Here is a 25,944-nt window from a genome sequence, read left to right as displayed (position 1 = left end):
CGCTCAATATTTTTTTTATCTCCGCGACTGAGTGGCGTAATAGTTGCGCGACACAACGAATCGATAATGAAATTCGTTGCCAACTTTTTTTAATAATCAAATTTTATCGATTTGTTGTTGCAGCCCTACTTAAGTCTTAGTAAAGTTAGTGTTTGATGTAGATGAATTCATAATCAAATACTCAAATGTTTAGCAGATAGAGAATGCCTAGTCTAACTGTTCACTAGAGCAATATGGTGATATCTATGTCCCAGTACTTGCACAGCATTTATTTCTATTCCCTCACAGTAAATTGTATGTTCCCTCTCCTCTTCCAGATGTGGACAGCAATGAGGAAGGAGGGCCTGATGACGGTCCTGTGGAGGAGGAAGGCTGGTTTGGGAATGCTTCTGACACACGCTCAGAGTCGTCGTCCTATGGAGACACCCAGGATGAGCTCCTCCTGGCCAGGGGCTCCTCTCCTGATGAGCGGCCTGGAGTCAGCACTGGGCCCGGGGACCACGATACCTGTGGAGGTGAGAGCTCATTGGGTTGCCCCACACCCGTCCACCGTGCCTCTTTGGAACTTCTTGGACTGGATGGAAGTGCATTCTCGACCCAGGACACACTCTCTTCTGTGGTATCATCACTGTATGGTGAGGCAGCATCTCGGGCTCTGGGAAAACCCCTCAGCAGCAACCTACGGCGCCTCCTAGAGGCTGGGTCGCTGAAACTTGACACTGGGGAGCTCCTGGGTCGGTCATCCAGGGGAGGTGCTGGGGGGGAATCTCCTCCAATAGGTTTAGCCCCACCTCTGACCCTCTCCCCATCTTCCCACCATGCCCAGCAGTTAAGTGCTCTTGCCCGAAAACTGGCCAATAACAACAAAAGCGGCTCAGCCTCACCAGCCTCCTTGGCACCCTCAGTCACCAACATTAAGCAAGAGCCCCTTGACCCCTTTAACTCCGTCACCCCTAGTAATGGCAGTGGCTTTGTATGGGCAGGTGTTGCAGATAAATGGCCACCGGCCAGCTGCTCCACGCCATGCGGCTCCAGCCTGTCCCCAGACTCTGCAATCCAGAAGTTAAAAGCGGCAGCGAATGCTGTACTTCAAGACAAGAATGCCGTGGCCTCCTCCTCAACGACTTCCTCCTCCTCCTCCACCTCTGCCTCATCTGCAGTGCCCGCCCTCGGAGGCAGTGGTCGAGGAGATGACGTGGTGCGCTTTGATGCCTTCAACTCTCCGTTCAGCCCACAGTCAGCTAGCTCCACCCTCGCTGCACTTTCCAAGAAAGTCAGCGAGCGGAGCCAGGCCTCGTCAACGACCAGTGCTGCTACTGACCACCAATCCTCAGCCAGTTCCTTTCTCTCACTTGTGTCAATGACCTCTTCTGCTGCCTTGCTCAAAGAGGTGGCAGCCAGGGCAGCGGGAAACCTGCTGGCAGAGAAGAAGGATGGTTCCTCCTTGGCGACAGCTGGGGTCCTCCAAGAGGATGTGAAGCCCTTGCTGGACAAGAACCAGAAGGCTACCACACCCTCTACACCCACCCAGAGCCTGGACTTGCTGTTGCCCTCTACTCCAAAGAGCAGAGGCAAGCCCAACAGCCAAGCAGGTAATCTAAAGTAATACTATATGCACAGCAATCACTATATGCATAGTAATAGTAAAACTACATTGATCAAATGGTCACACCAATAAAGATAATAAGAGTAGAGCTCTGCTTAGGTTTGGTACCTTTTTGGATGTTTTTCCAGTGAAAATATGTTTTTTCTTTAGTAAGACATAGTTATGGAACACTCAAACACACTCTATTGTTGCCTTGTGTTAAACACAGAATCGGGCTATTTAAGATGAACCAAGGTTGCTACAATGAAATAAAATGACCTTATGTCTGTGTAGAAGAGAGACACTATGAAGGTTCAAGAATATTTCAGCTGAACTCCATTTATGGAAAGTTTTCATCTTCCTTCACAATTCCGTTTTCTTTTGAAAAAGAATGTTACAAATTTGCCTGAGGTTCAAGAAGTATCTTCCGTGCTATTATACTTCTTCCCATTCAGCATTCACCAAAGAACTACTAACACTTACGTATATCATGACTAGGGCTGGGCGATATGGCTGAAAACTGTATCACGATATAAGTGTTTCATATCGGTCGATATCGATAATTATTGATATTTTTTATGACCTATTTAAAATAAGGACCAGGAGAAAAATATATTAAATTTAAATATTTTTATTTTAAACTTAACATTCCTCTGATTATAATCCCCTCAGTTTAAAAGCAGAAATGTCAACACAACCATGGAAAACACTCAAATAATTAAAATGTAAACATAGGTCTAAAATCACAATGAACACTTAACAATTATCTCTTAAAATTAAGGTGCAAAATTAAAGAATAAGTAAGAAATGCTTAATAAATCAATTAAAAATTAATAAAGTGTAATAAAATGGTGCAAAATGTTAAATATAAGAAACCTGAAAAGAACTATTTTCTACAGGTTTAGTGCTAGGTTGGTAACCTGGCTTCTGGACAGTGCTCAGCATGTCTGCCTTCGTTATTTCTTTGTAGCGTTTAGTAAGGCGCTGATGCAGAGTACCTCTCCATGGTGGTCTGCTGCTTGTGCCGTGTAGCAGCAGCAGATGTTGTTGGACGTTGATGGCGAATACGGCTGTGCTCCAAAGTGTGAGCGCGGCTAAACTGGTAAAAAAAGTTTGTGGTATTACCAGTGTTGGTGGGGGCAACGGTCTGACGACATTGGTCTGACTACTGTCAGACTTATAAAATCCCCAAAAACTGCCATACTGACTTTTCCTGTTTTATCAACGATTTCCTCGCTGCGGCACTCACTTTCCACTTATCACTCCACGCCGGTTCTGTTATTGAAGAACATGAGACAGCAATGTGGCGCAACCAAACTTGATACTGTTACATGATTGGCTGCTAGAGTGTCACTCCCTACGTTGCTAGGTTACCAGAGAGTGAGTGCCGTTCATGCAACCAAACTTGCTTCACAACCTCTGGTTTCTTCTGATGAAGAAAAACAAGTTATCGAACGTTTTATCGACCGCATTTTCTATTAATATTGATTACGTGTCTATCGCGAGACTTATCGTTTTATTGCCCAGCCCTAGTCATGAAATGTCTTTGCTGTCATTGTGTGGGAGATTAGCAGGTTTACTTGTCACCAAAAAAAGGGCATCATTCTGATCTTCGATGACATGTTTTCTCTGGTCTTGTAATGGTTTTGTTCTCACCTCACTGGCGCTAAAGTAGCAAGTAGTGTAGCCTCAGCTTAACTGTCAGCCGAGCGGAGAGCATAGCCGAGAGAAAACAGCCCTGGCTGGCCTTCTAGTCTGGGAAATGGTCTGTGGGCGCAACGGGGGGTTCAGACTGAGACCTCACTGCCTTCCCAGACCAGCTCGTTTGTGCTCGGATGTGCGTGCTGCCAAAAGGGGGCCGTCAGTGTGTGCTCGGCACAGTGGGGAGCCCTGGAGTCCATATCCATCTCGGCAGCCTCCTCCTGGCTTCAAACCCCACTAGCCAGAACCCTCTGCACTGATCAGCACAGCAGACTTAAGGCCAAACACATCATACTTTCCACTGACTGGATACAGATGCGTGCGCGCACACACACCGACACACACACACACACACACACACACACACACACACACACACACACACACACACACACACACACACACACACACACACACACACACACACACACACACACACACACACACCCCCACCCTCTCTCTCCCTCTTATGTTACTCACAAATGGCCATGCAGTATATTCTGTAAGTGTACTCAGATGTAGACATATAACCAAACAAGGGTGCACACAAAGATCTCACTCTTGCACAGGGACTGAGAAAGCTTCAAAGTGCAGGCTCTTGCTAAGTAGCCTTTAGGGAGAACAGAATGTTTTCAGGGAGATGGATGGGCACTTTTGAAGGATTGTGTCGTAACCCCGCCAAATCTAAAATGGCTGGATCAAATTGACTTCAGACAGATGAGGCAGTCGATGTAATATTCTGTGATCTGCATGCTAAAAAGGGGGTCTGCTCTAACCCGCGAGCCGTCAAGGTCGAGCAGCGCTGTAAAAATGCAGGTAGTTGTTTGGTCGCCAGACTGAAAAATGTGACCTTGATTATTGACTGTCATGTCTAGTTTTATTGTCGTCCCTTGCCAGTCCCACTATGAAAAAAACTCTACTGCACAGGCATGTTCTGCACTTTGAATATGTACGGAAAGCTTTTTCCCTTTTTCTAAAGCATAGAAACCGGTGTGTTAAATACTAAGATGAAGATACTAAACTCACGCGCATTTCCTCTGCCATGTTTTATTTCCGCTTCACTCGGCTCAAGTCGGAATAAGCACAAGTCATTTTTGCATTATGATCTCTGCTGCGCTTGGAGAGGTTGGGCCGCAGATGGCGGTTTATTGTTGCAAATAGGCAGTCTCGAGGTTTTACACCTCAGGTCAATGAATTGCTGAGCACAGTAATTTCACCAAACACTGATTACCAGATGTTTTTCAAGGAACGGCACTGGAATACTTATGAAGCCATCCTGACAGGCCCTTGTAGAATTTGTAATGCAATCATGCCTCTTTCTAATAAGACCAATTAAACAGTAATGGATGCCGGATATGAAGCCAACAACAATAATCGAGATACTAAAACATGCTTGAGTTTTTACTTCCATTGTTCCATTGCTTCCAGCTGGCATTTCCCTTGATAGTTTTCATCATTAGGTGTGGAGTAGTTGCCGCCTTCTAGATCTGTGAATACTGTGGTCTGTAATTGAAAAGGCATGGTTTTTATTTCTTAACAGTAACAAAGTACATATTTCCATACACTAATGACTCTTCTTTGTTTGTTCTTTGGTGCCCTCAAGGCTCTCCTGAGGACGGTGGCAAACCATTCCAGTGTCCTGTGTGTGGACTGGTCATCAAACGCAAGAGCTACTGGAAGAGACACATGGTCATCCACACAGGCTTGAAAAGCCACCAGTGTCCGTTGTGTCCCTTCCGCTGTGCTCGCAAAGACAATCTTAAGTCCCACATGAAGGTGAGATGATATGGATTTTCTTCATTTTGTGACCCTGCACCCCTTGTCACCCCCACCCACATCATCTTTAATTAGTGGCTATTATGGCTCTTGAAATATAATTGTTAACATTAAAGGATATGCATGCTTTAGTTAAACGTGTAATAAATCCTCTACATGGCAATTTAATCTAATTAAACCCTGCTGCATGTTTGCAGATGTATTTAACTGAAATGAAGCAAAGACTCCTGTCTTTCCTCTTTGTGTCCTGTAGTGCCAGAGAGAAAAAGGTTATTTGACACAAACCTGTCCTTCTTTTCCAGGTACATCAGCACCAGGACCGGGGTGAGACATTTCAGTGCGAACTTTGCCCCTTCACCTCCTCCCGTCACTTCAGCCTAAAGCTTCACATGCGCTGCCACCAGCACTTCCCCCGCACAGACGTCAAGGTGAAAGAGGAGCTCACCACCGACACTGAGGGCGAGGGCTCCCTGATGGGTGACAGCAGCTCCGCAGACCTGAGAGGAACGGAGGTGTCCCCGCTGCACTCAGACACCCAGCAGCAGACCTCTCCCTCGGTCGAAGCACCCTCCAATCACGTCCACATCAAGGAGGAGCAACAGGAGAGAGATCTGTCTGTGCTCTCCCCCTTTAGCATGTGCAGGGACCGTCCCAACAGCAGTGCCAACTCCCTGGACCTACCTGGAGTTGGAGTAGGAGTCGGGCTCAGATCCAGTCCCAGTGGTCCAACCACAGCCTCCCTCTTCAGCCCTGACATCACTACCAAGACAGCCACTGACCTGCTTATGAAGCTTTCAGGTTGGCATAAATGTTTTTTGTTTTTTTATATATATATAAAATGAAAAATGCAATTCAGTAGATATCTACTAGAATGTCGGCAAATAGCAAAGAGGTGCCTGTTTAGAGAGCCCCTGGTGGCATCATAGAAAAACCCCACGAAAACCAGAATATATTTACTTTTGGAAAGCTGGAGCCAGTTTATTTTTGCCATTTCTGCTTAAGAAATACTTAACAGTTGCTGATTTATTTTCTGGTTATCAACTGGTCGATTAATCAACTAATAGTTTCTGCTCTAATTCAGACAAAATGTATATTTTTGCGGACTTGGGAGCCTATGTATAATCACGGTAGCAGGTAAGAGCCTATGGAAATTAAAAGCGTTAACACCAGTCTTTGGCAGATCATCTTGTGAAGTGAACACAGATCTGAGAAGGTAGGCAGGCGTTAGTTTTCTTTTGTTGCCATCATATAAAAAAGGAAAAACCCACCAATGTACAGGACATACTGTACTGCACTTAAAAGTTACTACTGTCCAAATGGAAGACTTTTGAGAAATACATGACCCACTACTAGCTTGACTCCTGTTAGCCATAATTATTTTGTTTATTGTACCGCTTTCTCAACTTGACTTTGTAACTCCAGTCATTGCAGTTGCCTGTTTTAAAAAAAAAAAAAAAAAAGTATTTCACTTTATATTTGAACATGAAGACATCCCTTCTGATCTCCAGCTAGATGTTGTCTCTCCTTTGCCTTAAGTTTTATTTTATTCTTCACTGTCACCAGAAATAACATTCTTTCCTTTTCTAACTACCATTGTGCATATTTAGGATATCAGGGATGCCTTCACTTGTACACAGGGTTATGTACAACCTTGGTTTCTGTTTCTCTCCCATGATCATGGTAGAAAAGTAGGCCATGGACTTTTAGCCTTCTCACAAGTACCACATTTTAAACTGGTTAGGGCAACACCCAAGGAATTCAAAACTTGCCCTTAGGACACTGATGTTGAGGAAGACAAAATACTTTATATTTAACTAAATAGATTTTGGTTTATTTTCATTGTGCCTACTAGTAGTTAACACAATTTTTATATAAATAGAGTTTATTAAAAAAAGAAGCCGTTTAAAAAGCATTGAAACTTTAAAGAGATATCTGTGTTGGCTTTTCATGTGTAAAAGTTTGATCATGTGCTCTCTGATTGCCCATTGTATAACTAGTGGCACCTACGTAACAAAATGTGTTTCTGATCCGAGTTTTAGCACAACATTGTCTTGCCAGTACGCATACTCTATATAGACTGTTATATTGCTATTGAAAACCATAGTAGACACGGATACAAAGGCTTGAAATATTCCAGTACTATAACAATAACAACATGCCCAGCTGATGCAACACTGGGATAAACACAGGAAGGATGTCACTTATGACATCTGAATTTGTAAATTGATATTCAAAAGATGACAATGATAAAAGCTCAATCCATGTACAAATGGTGGATACTGCTAAGCCCAACACATCTGACTGATTTGTTGGCACACTCTTTGTGTCATGCCACTTACGCGTATGTGTTGAAAGTGTGTTGGAATAAGCAAAAGAGAGGAGACATTCTTAGCATAGTTAAAGTATTCCTAGCATACCACAAAGGAGTAAAATAGACTGAGAATGTTCTGATAATGAGCTTTTTTCTTACTTTTCAAAAGTAAGGCTTCAGAGGCTTTATGACTCTAAACAATGCTTTGCTAAATGGCTAACAAGGATCTTTCTTTTTGGTATTCATCAGTTCAAGTGCACCTCATGCAGAAACAGTGTATCATTGTGTGTATATTCATGATTGGTAGCAACAGAGTAGAATGTGCACAAAGAAATCAATTTAAGTACCACTGAGCATCACTAAAGTCATGACCTAAATCAGAGCAAGTACAGAATGTTCACATCTCATTTTGTAGATTAACGGTCTGTTTTTGAACTAGGTATTATCTGCTTAAAATATCATTACAATGCCAAAATAATATTACATTCTTCGACCATTTTTGAGATTATTTATCCATCCAAGGTTGAATACTATTTATTTATTTTTGTACTTATTATTCTTTTGCACACAGTTAAAATGACACTTGATGGCTACCCAGTAGTACATCCCCAGTCCTCTGCTGTTGGCCACTGATTAGCTCCACTGAAGCAGTCGGGGACTAAATGATTCGCTCAAGGGCACCTCGATAAAAGTTGCTGAGGGATTAATCCCACATTTTATCAGTTGTCAGGGGAGTTGAAGATCTGTAACCTCTAGGCATCTTTCTCCCGTTAACAATTCTTTTTGCTGGTGTGTCTGTGTTATTATAACTGACAAAATGGTGACACATTTTATTCTAAAGGTCCTGATGGAGATCAGCTGAAAATGACAAGTAGAAGAAGTCAGTTGGGAGTGTTGCATTAAGGATTGTTTACATAGAGTAACTGTACCTATTTAAGCCTCATTTAAAAAGTTTTTTCCCTTTCTTGCAGTTAATGAGTACCTGGTTGTGTGCACCTCAAAATTCACAACTTCTAGGTATTGTTAAAGTTGCGATGTGACATGGAAGCTTTCTGATACAGCATTATTTTAACAACCTTGACAAACCTGCTGCTCTAAGGTATACTAGGACCGGACCGTGTTTAGATGCATTTCACCATGTTGCAAAATATGAAAGGATGAGCTCAGGGAGGATGGCAAGATTGATGGAAAAAGGTTGACCGAGGTTCAACGTCGGGGTCGGGGCTACGGCTGCCACTCTTCCACTTAATGCTGTGTAATTAGATTGAGATCTTGAGCGAGGATGGGAGGAAAAAAACCCTGGGAACATTAGATTAATTAAAAATGTATGCATAATTCATAATTAAAAAGGAATTCATAATTTGAAATGATTAGCGCCCTCAGCGCCATCCTGTGACCCCGCCAGGATGCGCAGGGACTGGGCCAGCTTAGTTAACTCCCCCTCGATCTCGCACGCCCGGGCTCCACATGGATGCCCCCTGGGTGCCAGTTGCACTTCACTCCCAGACTGCACAATCAAGCCCAGGCAACTCCCAGAGGAGCCAAGATGGCTCCTCGCAATGTCAGTCCAGTGTCAAGTGGCGGACATCTTAGTCAGGGCATCATTCAAGGAGAATGAGGAAGGATATAAAAAGACAGGACGAGAGGATGTTGAACTTGAACGCGTGATGATGAGTTTAAATGAATACTGCTTCTTTGATCACAACGTTCTCCCTTTGTTGGGGGGCGAAATGAAAGAGAGAGGTTTATGAAACTGAAAATGAGAGCTGGGCTCAGATCTTTGTGAGACTTACCCATGCCACAGAGCAGCCAGGGAGGGGAGAGGTGAGGAAGTTCCTCCTGGGACTTCTAGACTCTATTTCTTTTGACCTCCCTGCCAACCCAGATTGAATGTGTACACGGGCAGCTCATCCCTCCTGCTTTTACACTGCTGTCTCAGAGCCTCAATCCCACAAGGCCTGGGAGAGGGAGAGGGAGGGTGGAAGAGCGGGAGGTGGAGGGGGGGGCGGGGTCTAAAAAGCTGGACAGGGAAAGATAAAAAAAGAGACATAAAGTGACAACAAGTAAGGGAGAGGGAGAAAGAGGCAAAGAGGGAGTTGCATCGAGTTCCCCAGGCATAAAAAGCCAGTGAACTCTTCCTGACCTCTGACATAATAAGCATATCATTTTTTGGGCTGCCCTGCTTTCCATTGAGTGTTACAGTGATACCCTTTGATTTTTATCCTTGCACGCTGACACAACCGTTAGCTATCTAGTGTGATCCACATTTTGATTCAGAGATGAAAGCCACAGAGGCACTTTGAAATGCACAGCCCCTACCCTGTGCCCAGTGGACCCTGAGTTAATAATGACAGTGGGCACCCCCGCTGCAGTGACACAGGCACAACGAGCTTGACCCTGGCTGGGTGTGAATAATTGGCATGCAGGGGGTTGTGGGAGGTGTTGCATCTGTCATGATGCTTCTGCAGTTGTCTTATTTATCTTTTTCCTGGGAGAGTATATTGCATGCAATGCTTTTCTACAGTGAAATAATTCTTGGCAGAATATTATCAATGCACATGAAAAATTGAGAGTATTTTTTAAGGATTATTAGAGAACATTGTTTATCCCCCACCCCCTGCATTATCATGTCATTATCCAAGTTATAGACACTATTTTTGTGTAATTTTATTTGAAAACCCCAAAGGGGCATCTATTGAATGTAGCAGTGTATACATGTATTACAGAAATACCATTGCTTAGTTGACACAGAATTTTGAAATGTCCTGTCTTTAGTTTTGTCACTTTTGTGAGCATCTAGATTTCATCTGCATGTCCCTTGCCTTCCAGCTCTGCATGAGCAGACACAGGCAGGCCTTTTGTGTGTGACCTCTGGTCCATACATCCCCACTGCAGCCATCAGTATCACTGTCCGGTGTCTAGCACACTGTCAGCTATTGTTGGGTTCTCAACCTGCCCCACGTAGCCCTGTGCTTTTTTTTTTTTTTTTTTTTTTTTTTTTCTCCGGGAGAAAACAGCAGCCAATTGTCAGAGGGGAGCGGGCCGGCGTGACAGAGGTGGAAAGCTAATGAAGTTATTTGACGGCAGCCCTGGCCACGGAGCGAGAGGTGAGGTGGAGTGGACAAGCGCCTGGCAGCGAGACGGATGAGGCACGAGAGAGAAGCATGGTGAAGGGGAGAGAAACGGGGAAGAGAACAGCGATGAAAGTAGCATTGGTGGCAGGTGTCAGAAGGGTGTGATAACATGGAGAAAAACTGATAGCATCGTCAACCCTGAGCTAGAACCAGTATCATGTGCCGAGAGCTGACATTGGTCTGGGTATGTACTCACACAGGCAGGAGGCTCACAGAATAGATGCCATTGCCCAGTCACCCAGAGATGCCCATGTTCTCCTCAGATCGGTGTTCACTTCACAAGATGATCTGCCAGAGACTGGATGCGCATGATGCTATTGTGACTGTGAAATTCTGACCGACAAAAGGCCAAAGTGTAAGCTTGGCGTTGCAGGCTGAATTGTTCCTGTTGGTAGTGTGCTCTGGCTTTTTGTTATTGAGCCATCAGCTTAGAGGAATAAAAAAAAAAAAAAACTTGCCCATTGGATTAGGCTACTTAATAATTCATTGGGCTCTGTAACAGAGATTCTGAGTGGAAATACACTCTATTTATAGCAACAATCCAAAAGGTCACTGGAGTGGTGTGACTTTGTGTGTGAGTGCACGTCCTGGGGTTGTTTTTGTTCTCGTAAAGCCACAGAAGAGAATAATTTGGGAATCTTAAGTTTGTGTTGAGTTTGTATTTGTCAGTGGCTTTTGTGCAGCCCAGCATTTGTATAAGGTTTGACGGCAGCATTACACAGCACGCGTACTGCTGTATGTGACAACATAAAGTAGGGATTTCACCTAAGATATGGAGTGTAAAGTGTGTGTCTGCGTGGATGTATGGGATAGTGTATTTTTATGTGTGTTTGTAACGCGGTGACCAAGTGTGCTGTCCCTGTCTGATCCGACATGGCCCAACACGCTTCTAATTAGAGGACGTCCTTCCAGGTGCTGACCAGGTTATACTTAGCCTGCCCGCTGACATCTGACGGTGTGACATTTCCAGCTGGTGCCGTGTGCGACCCTGCACCACTGCCCCTGAACTTGAAGGTCACAGCCCCCCCCCCCCCCCACCACCACCACCACCACCGCTCAACCTCTTCCTTCTCCCGCTCTTGAACTGCAGCCCCGGCCCGCCATAGTGTGGCACTGTGGCATCGTGGCACCACATGGGTGGTCAAAACACTAGCACCTGTCCCCTTTCCCTGCCCCATATCCCCCGACCCTGAGCCCTCTATCCCTCCGGCATAGATCATCATTAATCAAAGGGTCTGGAGCCGGCCCAGATTGATGATGCGGGCAGGGGGCGGGAGCCCTGTAGCGGTTAGAGATGTTAGGTGAGACGGTAGGGTGAGGAGCGGAGCAGATCTCTGCTTGGGCCAGAGGAGACTGGACAGCAGTCTGCCCAAGAGTGATAGCCTCTCTTATATCATGGTGTGTGTGTGTGTGTGTGTGTGTGTGTGTGTGTGTGTGTGTGTGTGTGTGTGTGTGTGTGTGTGTGTGTGTGTGTGTGTGTGTGTGTGTGTGTGTGTGTGTGTGTGTGTGTGTGTGTGTGTGTGTGTGTGTGTGTGTGTGTGTGTGTGTGTGTGTGTGTGTGTGTGTGTGTGTGTGTGATAGTAGTAGTAGTAGTGTGCAGTTTGAAAACTGATGATGTGTCAAGGGTCGGGGAGAGTGCTCATAGGATATATAGATTTGTTTGTTGGTATCCTACTTGGCCACAATTAAATTCTATTAGATTAGAAATTTAAAAAATGGAAATTTAAATGATATATTCTATACATTTTAATAATTTTTATTTGGAATAAATAAAGGTAATAACAGAGGTGAACCTGTACTAATACATGTAGCTCCTTCACAGCTCCCCAGCTGGGGTGTCTGCTGGAGCATCAGCAAATGAATCTGCTTATTTCAGAACAGAATGCATGACCCTTACAATTACATCATATTACAAACATATTCTGCTGTAAGGAAAAGTAACTCTTGAGGTGCATATATTTTTTTACAATTAACAAAGACAAATATAGAAAGCAACCTTTGCCACATTTGGTTATCATTAGCATATGTGATGGCCTGCCTTTTAAACTTCACCATAGCAACCAGGCTCTGCTTCGTGACTCGTGTGAAACTGTCTAAATCACAACACCACCGCTGCAGATACTGTTTCATCCATAGTGGCTTATTTGGTTTTACTTTTGGCAAACAACAACATGCTAACATTGCCGAGATGATAATGTTCTACACACTCTTCCTACAAGCTTCATGGTTGCTCAAAGCTCATCAAATCTCTTTCCCGACTCCCTTCTACGGCAGGTCTTTATTATCTAGTTAACCATAACAAGTAAAAAATGAATTACAGAAAAAAGAAAATCATTAATAACTCATAAAGCCAGAAAGAAAAAAAGACTATTTTACATTCATCAATAATATGACATTGTAATATTTTGCAACCGCATAACTTTCACATACATTCATATACTGTAAGTGTTTCAAGTTTCATGTATTCATGTACTAAATGAAGTACTTAGTGCTGTAATTGTTACTGAAAAATGGGTTGGTGCACCCGTTCAGGTTACAATAGTGGACAATAGTATCCTTTAACCTTCCCCACGGTTTCCATAGTTGCACTGAATGAAGTGAAGATATCAAGTAGCTTTGCACAGGCAAACAGAATATATATATTTTAAACATGTATCTGCAGCTTCTCTCACTGTTGTATAGCCATTTTAAATGTCCACAATGTTGTAAGCCATAGCCTATTTAAACCTATATTTTATTGCGGAGTGTAGTGGTACGTGCTGAGAGACACAAAGAGGCACTTGCCCCGCTGTTCTTTTCTTGGCGGCTATCGGAAGTTGCTCCATGTCTAATTATTAATTATTCATCTAAGGCGGATTAGATGTGGCCCAGTTTCTCTTGAAGATGGCTTTAGAGCAGAGGGATCCATGTGACAGTTCACTCCCTAACCTAGGCTACACACTGCAGAGATGGCAGATAAGACTTCAGCTGATTGCTATCGCGCTCTACAGAAGTACAGGAGTTATTTCATGTCCTTGCGTCTGAAGAGGATTCAGACGACGTCCGGGGCGAGAAAGGATAAGGAAACCAGACTTGAAGTAGAATAGAGCTGAGAATAAAATGTTAAGAAATTAATGGGATGGGGAGGGGGCAGCGTGAAGGAGAAAAGAGGAGGGAAATAAATTGGGAATTTGTTGTGGAGGGCCTAAAGACTGAGAGAGGAGGACAGTCATGAGGTTGTACCGTCTGTGTTGGCCCACAGCACGCCAACTGATGTGTCTCTTGCAGCGACAGGACTGTGAAAATCCACTGCGTTTCATTTCATCGACATTTTCATGTATTATACTTTATGTTGTGTGTATGTGTGTGTGTGTATGTATATATATATGTATATATATATATATGTGTGTATATATATATATGTGTGTATGTATATATATATATATAATGTGACCCTTGGGTACATACAAGTTTTAAAGACCTTTTGCCATACACTCAGTTAGAGCTGCAAATATGAACCGATTAGTTGTCCGCTATGAAATTAATCGCCAACTATTTTGATAATCGATCAGTTTGAATCATTTTAAAAAAAGAAAAAAAAGTAAATACTCTGATTCCAGCTTACTAAATGTGAATATGTTGCCGTTTGTCCTCCTCTTTTAACTCATCTATGACAGTAAACCGAATATGTTTGAGTTGTGGACAACAAGACGTTTGAGGACGTCATCTTGGGCTTTGGAGAACACTGATATACATGTTTCACCATTATTTGTCATTTTAATCATTTAATCAAGAGAATAATCAACAATGAATAAATTGTTAATTGCCGCCCTACACTCAGTAAGAAATGTAAGGCAGATCCAATAATAGAAAGAATGCAGAGCCTACGTATGGCCTCTTATTATTTTTGTATAACTTTACATACACCTTCCAAAATACCCAACAAGCCTCAACGCCAGTGTTTTTTTTTTCTTTCCCCATTTCTTTTGAAATGCTCTTTCTTAATTTCTTCTTATTCCTTCGATTTCATTTCTTTCTGGCTGCAGCGGCCAACCAGAGGGAGACGCTTAAGTCTCCATTCCACCTGAAGGAAGAGCCCAAAGTGGAGGATGCGTTGAGCCCTAGACCATCCTCCCAGTCCCAAAGCCAGGTACAGCCAAGCTTCCCTGCGGCTTTGTGCCAGGACGGGCCAGTTGGGGCTGTAGCGTCTACAGAGCGTCCAGGGTCGCTGAAACCAAGGGATGGAAGCCCAATGGCTAAGAACAGCTTGCTGAGCCAGGATATCAACGTTAAGGTGGCCTCTGAGCTGCTGATTAAGCTTTCAGGTAGGGTGTGTGCATGTATGGATCTGTGCATGTTTGCGATAAGAGGGAAATGCAAATGATCTTTATAGTTCTCAAACGGACCTATGCAACAGGCCACACAAGTATTTAATTATTCTAAATCTAAGCACAACATTGTGTAACACTGTTTTTTAACGTATTCAAGTATATTTGCATAAACTGTTAACTTCTATACAGAAGTATTTCTAGGAAAGAACAGGCCATGCACTGTGTTATCAATATTTATTGTGCTGGTCAGCTGTTGGAGTTTCAGACCAGCCAATAGCAGCTCAGGGTTAGCTGTAGGCCAAAGGTATGACACTGACTGCCATAAAAGGGTCCTGTTGTTTTCTACCATGGCACACCTAACCAAGCTGAAATTGGGGGCTTCTCAAAGGTGAGCAAAGCGTACCTGTGGGTAAAAGGCATATGTTGTGAAATAGTCTTTGTTTCTCTGAGGCCTCTGCTCTAGATGGTGGCTGCGTAGCCTTTGTATCCTCTGTGATTATATTTAGGTAACTTGTCTTGACCCTTCATTTTCTTTCTACAGTAACCCCCCTATGGTTTACTCCGAATTTGTGAACAAGAAGCAGTGCGTTTAGGATTGTTCTTCAAAACAAAGCTTTCAAATGACAGATAGTTAGACAGTAAGATATTTGACAGGCAGCATCTCTCGACCTGTGTGGAACACTGACCTCATCCAATAAATCATGATTTAGCTTTTACAGCTTCTGGTTTGAGCGCAAGAATGTTGGTAACAAGTCCTCAGACATGGACTCTTTATTTTGTAGCACTCTGCGTGTGCTGCTGCACCTGTGTTGTTTTAACAGTTGTTTCAATTACTGTACACTTTGTGTCACTGCTAAATAAAGTTGAAAGCTGCTGCGTATTTTAGCCTACATCCAAAATCACTACTGAATGCCAGGTCCAGTTCAAGTGTATATGGACAGGTGTTTGTCCGCTGTGGGCTGCTGGAGTGTATCTCTCAGGCAAGAATGAAATTTGCTGAAGTGTGTATCAGTATGTACAAACATGGATGGCTTCCCTAGCTATATTAAAAGTTTTTGTTTTTTCCCCCCCCGATTTATTATAATATAATTGCAACACTGTATGCGTTTTTCTTGATAAACATAAAAAACTATTTTTAAATTTGACTGAATATAATACCAAGCAGGCCTTATGCACTACCTTGCCTTTAGAAAAAAACGGACTGGTTTCAGCATTGGAATGATAACCACGCTGGAGTTATGCGGTCATAAAATTTACAGTGTTACACACTCGTGCAAATATGCATCTACAGTGTTACAAAGCAAATGGCAGTCTGATGGTGGCGCAGTGGGGCGTTACTACATCCGCAGCTCTTCATCCTGTGCCAGTGTGTGTATGCTTGACAGACACCTCACACACCGGTTGCCATTGTTCTCTCTGGGTTGATTGGTGTTCGAAGTGACTCATGCTGGCTTGGAGCTCTGTGGTACTACACGTGTGCTGCTCCACTGCCTGCCCCCGGGTCACGTTTCCCTGTGCGTGTGCTTTTGTGTGTGCTTTTGAGGAAGACAAAGATCACATGATTACTACCAAGAAAACACATTTAAGATACTGGCCTTAAATCAGAAAATCAAATTAAGGGCCTCTGAGAGAATGATGTGGGCAGTATGTAATTCCTCCACTGTACTGCCTTCACCTGTGTTCTTTGTTTCATCACTGTTATCCCTCTTTCTCTCCCATCAATTCTGGCATTTCCAATTCCTTGCACTGATGTTATCCTGCCAGTTTATGTGGTTCTCAAGCAGCATCGCCGGTGTTTATCCCCACCCATCACTTACACTAGCTCTGCAAGGTTGACCTAGGTTAGGGAAAGATGCTGCAGCCTTCATCCATCCACTGGCTCCCTCTGCCCCCTCACACAGTCCTCGGAGCGCAGTGCCGTCCATTGCCATGGCAACAGCGGGGGCGGTAGATGAAGAGGGCTGTCTAGAGTGACAGCCTTGACAAGAGTCTGGACCCTGAAATGACCCTGGGGGGGAAGGGAAGGAGAAAAAAAGATGGCGAGGAGGAAAGGAGAGAGCCAGGGAAAGGTCAATGTCGTTACAGTCACGTGTGATTACGGTCATGAGGTTCAAGGCCATTGACACAGTAACCTCTCTCTGTCCCCAGTTAAAGGTCAGCCCCAGACCACAATAACCCAGTGAGGATACTTAAATAGAGAAATCACATTGGGAAGTTTCAGATGACGCATTGTCTTGGTTCTAAACAACACTTTTTGTCTGTCAAATGTCTCATTTCCTCATCTTTGCTTGTCGTACAGCAAATGGACACAGGCTAATTAGATTTCCGCTGCTCATCCTTCTTCGACCACGGCATTGGATAGTCCGAGCAAGTGGGGTTGTCATCATTACTGCCCATTGTGCTGTAACATTACTTGCATCATTCCTTTTAACTAGGTCACTTCTTCTTCTCTTCTCTTTCTCCCCTCCCCCCTCCTCCCCCCCTCCCCCCTCTCTTCAAACGTTGGTTGGTCGTGTTGAGTCGCCTTGCAAGCGCTACCTCCCCCACATCTGTTTAAAACCAGGCTGCTGGTGTCTAGGGGCTAATTACGCCAGGCTAAATAGTCCCTGGCGCCAGAGGCTAACGTGTCCTAGCAGATGGGCACTGGTGTTGCAGGGCAAGGGGAACATGGCGTCACAGGAAGGGAGGGAGAAGGAGGGGTACAGGGCCCTAGGTGGTGCCCTGGCAGACTGGCATCGTGTGGGTAACAGCCGTGCCTCCCACTCACCATCCAGCCAACCTCACTATAGGTGTGAAATCACACTGTACTCCCTTAACTCATTCCTCATTCCTTAGGAACAGGCCTTCCATCTCTGAAGTTATTTTACAGGACCTCTCTTCTCTACAGTGCTCATTAACTTCATAATAAAAGTTGCATTAAGCAATATTGACCACTAAGGAGCAGAACGACTTTGAACTAAACTGACAGCAACACATCTTTTGGCTCGTGAGGTTCTTTTTGTTAATTTATTCTAGAAAACAACAACCGACTTACGCACCCAGCAGGAGCAAAGCAACATGGACCTTCCATCTTTCTGTCTTTTCTGGTTTACCATTTAAATGTAGGTTTAATATTAACTGGTGTTAATCCCTGGTTTGGTCCACCAGCTCTAGTGATGGTTAATGCCCATGGTTTAAGAAAACTGTATTGTTTTGATTTTGTCTGTGCGTCAGAGCAATTAGCTGCATGCAGCAAGATGCTGGAAAGTGGGTGTTGATTTCCCAAAGCATTGGCAGTTCTTACAGCAGTGGCCAAAGCTGATTGATTGAGTGATAATTAATGTTGTTTGTAATCAAAGGATGCCAGCTCCACCTGGCCTTCCCTCAAAAGATTTCACATGATTGCCTCTACTGTAGGAGCCACATCTGACTGACATACCACATGCTGTCAGCCTACAGTGTGGACATCGTCACTGTCAACCGTATCATCTGACAGTTACACGGCTATCCATTAAGAGTTTTGTGGGGGTTTTGTTCTGCCTAAAAGTCAACTCTTGACTTGCTGCTGTTACATTTAAATTATTTTTAAATGTAACACTTCATTTGCTGTAACGCTTCATTTTCCTATCAGAATGCAACAGATAGATTAGCAGAATACCATCTACATTGTAACACACCAGTCGGATGTGTACAGATTTTTTTTGCACCACCTCGGTTGGTTGTGCATGATTTCCTTGAGTTAAACTCAGTGGATCATGTGTGTAATGTCTCTGCTCTTTGATGCGGCACTTGTTACAGATAAAACGCACATTGTACATATCCTGCTGCCTTCAGGTAGCTGTAGGGATTTAGTCAACCAAAGTGGCAGGCTTTCCTAAAATCTAAAAGCAGGTTAGGATGACGGATGCAGACAGAATTATTGACATTGTTGGTTGTTTTTTTTTCTACATGTGTCTACCGGTTGTGGAATTAGTTTATTTACTTGATTTACAATTCACCAACACCTTGCTTTACACTACCTTGTTTGTATGGAGCGTACATGTCATAGCACTACTCCTAGCGACTGTGCACCATGACAGTAAAGCACAATTGAAGGTTAGGAAAACGTATCAAAGCACTGGTCAGCATCTGTTAAGTGACAGAGAAAATTCTTTCTTAAATCAAATTAAAACAACATAAATAGTTGAAATAATATGGGAATATTTGGCTTCCAGGAGAAAACGCCACCAAGCAACTTTAGGAGTGAACCAAATACTAAGTATACTAATTTGTTTTATATTACAAATATATATAGGCCTTCCCTTTTTATAGTTGAAAATGGAATGTAATGCTCATTATTTATCTATACACTTTCATAAAAGGATTCACTATTTACTCAATATGGCTTATCACAGCGGACTGCGTAAGCAGTTCACCATTTGAATCCACGACACTAGCATTACTGTACAGTATTACTTTATGTTAAGCCCTACACTGCTCTGACAGTGTCCTCACCATCACCCCTCAGTGTGGCCGCTCGCTGACCTCTCTTTATTCCCACCCTTCCCACCTCCACTTCTTTCTGTCTCACTGGCTTCTTATCACTGCCTATGGTTCCATTTACAAAAATGCAGTTGTATATGCGGACGTGATTAACAGAATTACAGAGGCAAATTGTGTGTCGTCTTTTGCCTTGACCTTATATGATGAAACGTTTGTAGTCTTGGATCAGCTCCGGGTTGTACCAAATGTTTTTTGTTTAGGACCACTTTTATAAAGGCCATTATCTGGCTCCTTATGGGCTGTTTATCAAGCGCGCTGCTCTAGAGTCCGATGTAGCTGCAGTTTGCAACTGTTGGAAGGCTGAACTACTGAGAGCTAGCTGGTTGAGGATCAATTGTAGCAGCAGCTTGTCTGTGAAGTCTGCAGGCAAGGCTGCTGTGGCTCCCACATGACATGCAGTCTCCACACTGCAGCCTTTGAAGCGCATGAACTCTTCACCCCTGTCTGAGCAGGTCGGAGAGAGGGAGGGAGAGAGAGAGAGAGAACGAGAGAGAGAGAGTTGGGGGCAGGGATGGAGAGATGTAGAATAACAGAGCAGGGAGAAGGCTAGACTAGGATAACGGGAGGTGGAGAGGTTGTCATTTAGGCTCGAGCCATTCCTCATCCTTCTGTCCTCCCCCAGCTCTTCTCTCTCATCCCACTTTCTTGTTTCCTCTCTTACCCTCGGGTGTTCGTTTCTGGCACGGTTTGACAATTTATTTCCCTTTTTTTAAAGTGATGGTTCGGAGTAATTTCACCCTAGAGTCCTTTGCACCATGACCTCGAGCCAAACACCCCTCCCCCAGAAGCTTTTTTCAGCTGGGTCTAGCATTGGGAGAGTTAGCGTAGCAGCGTTATCAGCTGAATAGCTTAGCGCAGGGGCTAATGGACCCACGTTTGTATCTCGTAAATGACCCCACTAATAATGCCCGAAATGATACCAAACTTCTACACTAGTACAAATAGGTTATGTACTCATAAAACGATGGATTGGAAAGTTTGTAAGTACACCAGAAGTTTATGAACACTTGCCTGCTCTTTTCTGCTCTCTGTTGCTGCTGCTGCTGCTGCTACCTGCTGTTAGACGAGTGCTTAGGGCCGTCGTACAAATTACTACACCGAAAAGAGATACAACAAAAATATTTATTAATTTAATGATTAAATAAGGTAATGTCTCCAAACTTACCTCAGTTATTACTTGTCCCCTGCTAGTTATACTACAGCACGTAGTTAAAAAAAAAAAGTTAAATTAAAAAATATTTTTGTTGCATCTCTTTTCGGTGTTGTAATTTGTAGACGGCCCTAAGCACTCGTCTTACTGCCGGCAGCAGCAACAACAACAGAGAGCAGAAGCCAGCAGGCAAGTGTTCATAAACTTCTGGTGTATTTACAAACTTTCCAATCCATTGTTTTATGAGTACATAACCTATATGTACTACTGTAGACGTTTGGTATCATTTCGGGCATTATTGGTCATTTACCAGATACAAACGTGGGTCCATTAGCCCCTGCGCTAAGCTATTCAGCTGATAACGCTGCTACGCTAACTCTCCCAATGCTAGACCCAGCTGAAAAAAGCTTCTGGGGGGGTGTTTGGCTCGAGGTCATGGTGCAAAGGACCCTAGGGTGAAATTACTCCGAACCATCACTTTAACCTTCCTCTTTTCATCTTCTTCTGACTATCTCCCTCACTGCCTGTCTGCTCAAGTTTTTGTGGTGCAATAAATTGACTTTGCATGCATTAAGTCACTAATGGTGTGTGACCTTTTTTTTTTTCTAAGTGTAGTTACGAATCTGGCCTGGGTCTGTGCCTTCCTACTGTGTATTCTCAGCAAAAAAGGCTGTCACGTCCACGCAGATTCAAGTAGACACCTGAGGTCAAAGTTGATCACTAAAAACAGAACATCGCACAAACCCCAGTCACTTTCATTCTGACTCAAAACTTGAGTAGTGCTGCATCAGAGGAGGGAACAAGGTATGTACAGTATATAACAGTATGTACCTTGGTTGGCATACAGATCACATTGACACACATTGTAAAACCGTGCAATATGTTTGCCATTTAAAAAAACAAACAAATGGAGCTCAAAAAAGCTCTCGTTTGCAGCTTTGCAGCCACATTTGGACAACCTTTAACCCAACTAATCCAGACAGAATTGCAATAAAAACCTGTTTGTCATTAGTTTCTAAAGCACATGCAGAGCTTCATGAATAGGATCTATGTGCATTTGTTTAAGCAGAGACATGAATCTTAAGGACTGAAGGTAAAAACCCAACTAAAACTAAAAGTTCACTGCTTATTTACCACACAAATAGTCAGGATAACAAAGATGTGTACATGTGTATTTAATTGTTATATTAATATTGCTCCTAAATTAGCAAAACGTTCACTTTTGATACCTTTGGGTGAGAAAAGGGAATAGAATTTTTGCACTAAAGGTTTTTAAAATTGTATTTATATAAACAATAGGATGTTGGTAAATTAAATAATAGTACAGTTACAGTACGGTAAAATTGGACCATATTGTCCCAATGTAATGTTCAGGCACAAGGACAGCCAGCCAAACTCTGAACAGGACATTGTGCATTTTGTTGCAAGATTAATATTCTTCAACATCTAGGCCAAATTGTGAACATTGCAACGTAATAAATTAAATTATACTAAAGAAATCAGTTTCCCTTGTTTTTAATATCTCACAAATATTACCACAAAATGGCTCCCATCTATTGGCGTGTTTTTGAAATATCACAATATAAACCACCATATAGCAGTTTTCATTTTCGGTGGTGGTACAACTATCATACAAATGTATAAAAACACATATTACTTAATAGCCTGTAGTTTAAATAAAAAGTAATATTCAGAGGAATTGGAGCAACTAGTGACACTAGGGAGAAGCTGTGATATTTTCTGATAAAGGGCACAGGCACTTATGTACAAACACATTCTTCCAGACCTGATCTGTGGCCTAATGGCAGCTGGTGTATCACCGAAGAGGCTTCTGCACCAGAGGGGACGCCACATGCACCCATAGACACACAGGGCGCAAACACACACATGCGCACACACTCTCACTCTCTCACTTACAGACACACACAAGCTGGATTCAGGCAGACAGAGCGCTGCTTTTTATGGCTTCAGAACATTAGGTCATGACCCTGACCAAAAGGCCATAGCTATTATCAGTGTGGGAGTAAGGCCACGTTTTCATTGTGCGACAGGTAGACTTGTGATCTGGCCTACTGTGATGCGATGCTTTCAACGTGGTGTCAGTGTGTTTACGGCCAAATATTTTCTCTCCGTGTCACGTGACCTCTCTGTAATGGCTCTTTGAGTCGTAAGCATGTTTGTCCCTGCGCTGGGAGCTCAAGTGCATATAGTATATGTTAGTACATGGATGCGTTTTTGTGTGCAACTGTGTGTGTTTTTACAGCGCAGCCATCCACTCAGCCTCTGTCGTTAGGGTGGTGATCCAATGATGGAAGCTCGTGTGTCCCTTTGTTGACCCTTACAGAGCTGTGCCCCCTCCCATCCCTCCCGCCTCTCTCCTCCTCTGCTCTGCCCCTCCATCCGCCTCTCCTAGGTTACTCTTGGCCAACTCTGGCCACCTGATTAAGGGATTAGCGCGGCTGATGCTTGTCAGTGTCCCCCCACATGCTGGCTACACCTGGACCTTAGGGAGGTGGCAAGGGGGAGTTTACACTTTAATTCACCCACATAAACACAGTAGCATACACACATACTGATTCATTACTCCTGCGTGTTCACACGTGCACACAATGTACTGCAGGTCCAGTCTTGGTCTCTTACACTGGCCTCGTTCAGCAGAGGAGTGGAGAATGTGAAGGGGAGGGGTGGCAGGGTTAGCGCAGGGTTACTGTCTTGTATCTCCCTCCCTCCCTACTCTTTGTCCAGCTCTTCTAACCTCCCCCCCTGCCCCTCCCACTGCTCCCGATGCCCTGCCAAATTCATGTATCCCATAATCGTGCTGAGTCGCCATGTCAGCAGCACTGTATCAACCCCACTGCTTTGTCTTGCTCCTGCTTGTCACCACACTGAGACACTGCCTCCTGCCATCCCTGCCGTCAAAAATCAGATACCTTGGATATACAGATGCTAACGGGTGTACCAATTCATGATTTATTCATGTATTTACTGTGTGTACTACAGCTACAGTGCATACTTACTGTAGCCTAAAGTAGACCTACATTTAATCAAGTAAATTTAGCCACAGCTGCCATTAGAGAACAACGGAATAGTTCTGCATTAAGAAAATAAAGCCTGCATCACAGTTTCCTTTTAATACTCTCCAAATTTTTTTTTTTTTGGCTGCCTTTAGCCTTTTCTTTAATATCCATAGAGAGAGGAGAGTCAGTGTTTGATTCTGCAGATTGGCTCGGGACATTCCTAGCAGATGCCATCTCGACTATTTTTAGCCTGCTCACTTCGCCTCACCTCTTGAACTTGTATGAGAAGTGAGTCAACAGCTGTTTGCACCCTTTCAGTCCATTGTTCATGTGCTGAACGAAAACCACTTTCAATCTGAGACTCTTCTATCCTACTTGCTTTTTACTTACCATTTGTTTTACTTATCATTTTCACCAAGTGTTTTGGCGTCTTTCCTGTTTCCTCCAGTGAACGTACATGAGCTGCTGGAGCGCGTGCCCCTCCCCCCCCACGCGACCTGACCTGCGGATGCCCTCTTGCTCTAATAATTACACAGCTAGATAGTAAGCTGCTCGGCTTTAGCTGCAATGTTTTGACTATTATTTGGATTTCCCTATTTCAGTCTATACAACATCTTTAAACGTGTATGCTGGATGCATTATTTACTACACAGCCGTGTGAAAGTCAAAAAGTGTTGTTGTTTTTTATTTTATTTTTTTGCTTGGATTTACATATTTTTTTTGTGGATTGGCTATAAAGATGGGTATCGGGAGGGTCTCATATGTCATACTTAGTGTTTAGCCTTTTGAGCCCTTTACTTAAGTAAAAGTACTAATAAGTAGTATCATCAGCACAAAGACAGAAAAGCAAAGGCTATTGCATTGCATCACGTTGCACAGGTTTCTATTTTTCTGGTTAGTGTATAGTCCTTAAAATGGTCACTGTAACCTCCATTCTGTGAATAAAACAAGAATCTTTACCCTCAGATAATGTATAACGGTTAAATCTCTTCAGGGTCTAACCAGTGTTTGTCCTCTTGTTCAATCATCTGCTGCAGAGAACAACAAAGACCAGTACCAGGATCAGTACAAGGTGAAAGTAAAGGTGGAGCCCATGGAGGTGGACCCGCCCCCTGCAGAACTCACCCCACCGGCCTCTCACCTGCTGGCCTTCAGCACTTTAGGGGCTAGTGAGAAGACCGAGCCAGTGAGTAACCTCCCCGAGACGTTGGCCCGCCCCCAGAAAGACCTCTTCTCCCAGGACATATCGGTCAAAATGGCCTCGGAACTGCTGTTCAAACTGTCAGGTATGTTCCCTCCAGACATGTATGCTGTCAGACACACACTCTGAGCAACAGTAGATCTATAACACACACACACACACACACACACACACACAGCAACATGTCGTTTTTTCCCCTGCAGCACCGGTGTAAACCTTGGACAGTTTTTGATACTCAACCATAAAACCTACATGTTTCCATTTCTGTCCTCTGGTGGCTCTGTTGTAAAGTCGAGGATATATACGACATGTAATGACATCCTGCTTTTTACCTGTACGGCCATGAAAGTGACATTGAAGCAGCAGACAGCTGTTTGTATTGCTAGATTAAGACGGAGCTTTGAGGTGGAACCATCGCCCCCTCAGGGGAACGGTGCTGTGTGAGTATGTGTGTGTGGGGAGGGTCAGGCTTGTAGTCCTGGGCTGTGACCCTAGCTCTATCCAGCCTCGGATTGCTTCGCTTAAATGCCAAATAGAGAAACAAAAAATCTTTTTCCCTCTTCTTGCTCTCACACATATTCACAAATTCACACATTGACAGTCTTTCTTTCCCACACAGTATTGCATGCACACCTTTACACACTCACACAGGCCCCATGGGGAGTGGTGTCTGCACAAATGCCCCCCTCTCTCTCTCTCTCTCTCTCTCTCTCTCTCTCTCTCTCTTTTCTCTTTCTTTCTCTCTCTCTCTCTCTCTCTCTCTCTCTCTCTCTCTCTCTCTCTCTCTCTCTCTCTCTCTCGACTCGTTTTCAGACATGCCAGCTCAAGCACACTTGGCTGCACACGCTCTCCCCCTGCACTTCCCCTCCTTCCCTTTACATTTCTCCCGTGCGGCATCTCCATGGCAACGTGGAAAGAGACCTCTGTCCTTGGCGAGCAGTGTGACGGAGTGGAGTGTTTAGGGGGGGTTGTAGCACGGGGGGGGCAGAGGATAAGGAGGGTAGAGAGGGCAGCAGGGGTACACACTGTGCCCACCCAGGGAGGCCAGGGCATCGCTAGCCTTGCAACAGCGACAACCGCCCCCTTAGAAATGGGTCTGAATGCGAGGGGGACTGGAACAGAGTGGGCTGCCGTCACACAATGAGCAATCAATATGAATTACCCAGAGCAGTAGGACCTCAGAGACACATCAGCAGCAAGGTCGCTCTGAACACTGAGATGGTTGTAGCTTTGAAATT

At 43.9% G+C, this 25,944-nt stretch overlaps 1 protein-coding gene across 3 annotated transcripts in view; it reads left to right on the top strand.

The window, feature by feature from the left end:
• znf827 (zinc finger protein 827) overlaps window positions 1-25,944 on the top strand; it is a 73,099-nt gene that overhangs the window by 22,724 nt on the left and 24,431 nt on the right. For all 3 annotated transcript variants that reach the window (XM_028597400.1, XM_028597391.1, XM_028597408.1), the window contains exons 2-6: window positions 318-1,592; window positions 4,890-5,062; window positions 5,365-5,860; window positions 14,533-14,811; window positions 24,543-24,791. In XM_028597400.1, coding sequence (XP_028453201.1) covers window positions 318-1,592; window positions 4,890-5,062; window positions 5,365-5,860; window positions 14,533-14,811; window positions 24,543-24,791 — 2,472 coding nt within the window. The remainder of the gene's footprint in view (window positions 1-317; window positions 1,593-4,889; window positions 5,063-5,364; window positions 5,861-14,532; window positions 14,812-24,542; window positions 24,792-25,944) is intronic.

The sequence above is a fragment of the Perca flavescens genome, chromosome 2, assembly GCF_004354835.1.
Source record: "Perca flavescens isolate YP-PL-M2 chromosome 2, PFLA_1.0, whole genome shotgun sequence".
NCBI lineage: Eukaryota > Metazoa > Chordata > Actinopteri > Perciformes > Percidae > Perca > Perca flavescens.
This window is presented reverse-complemented; position numbering and strand designations above follow the sequence as displayed.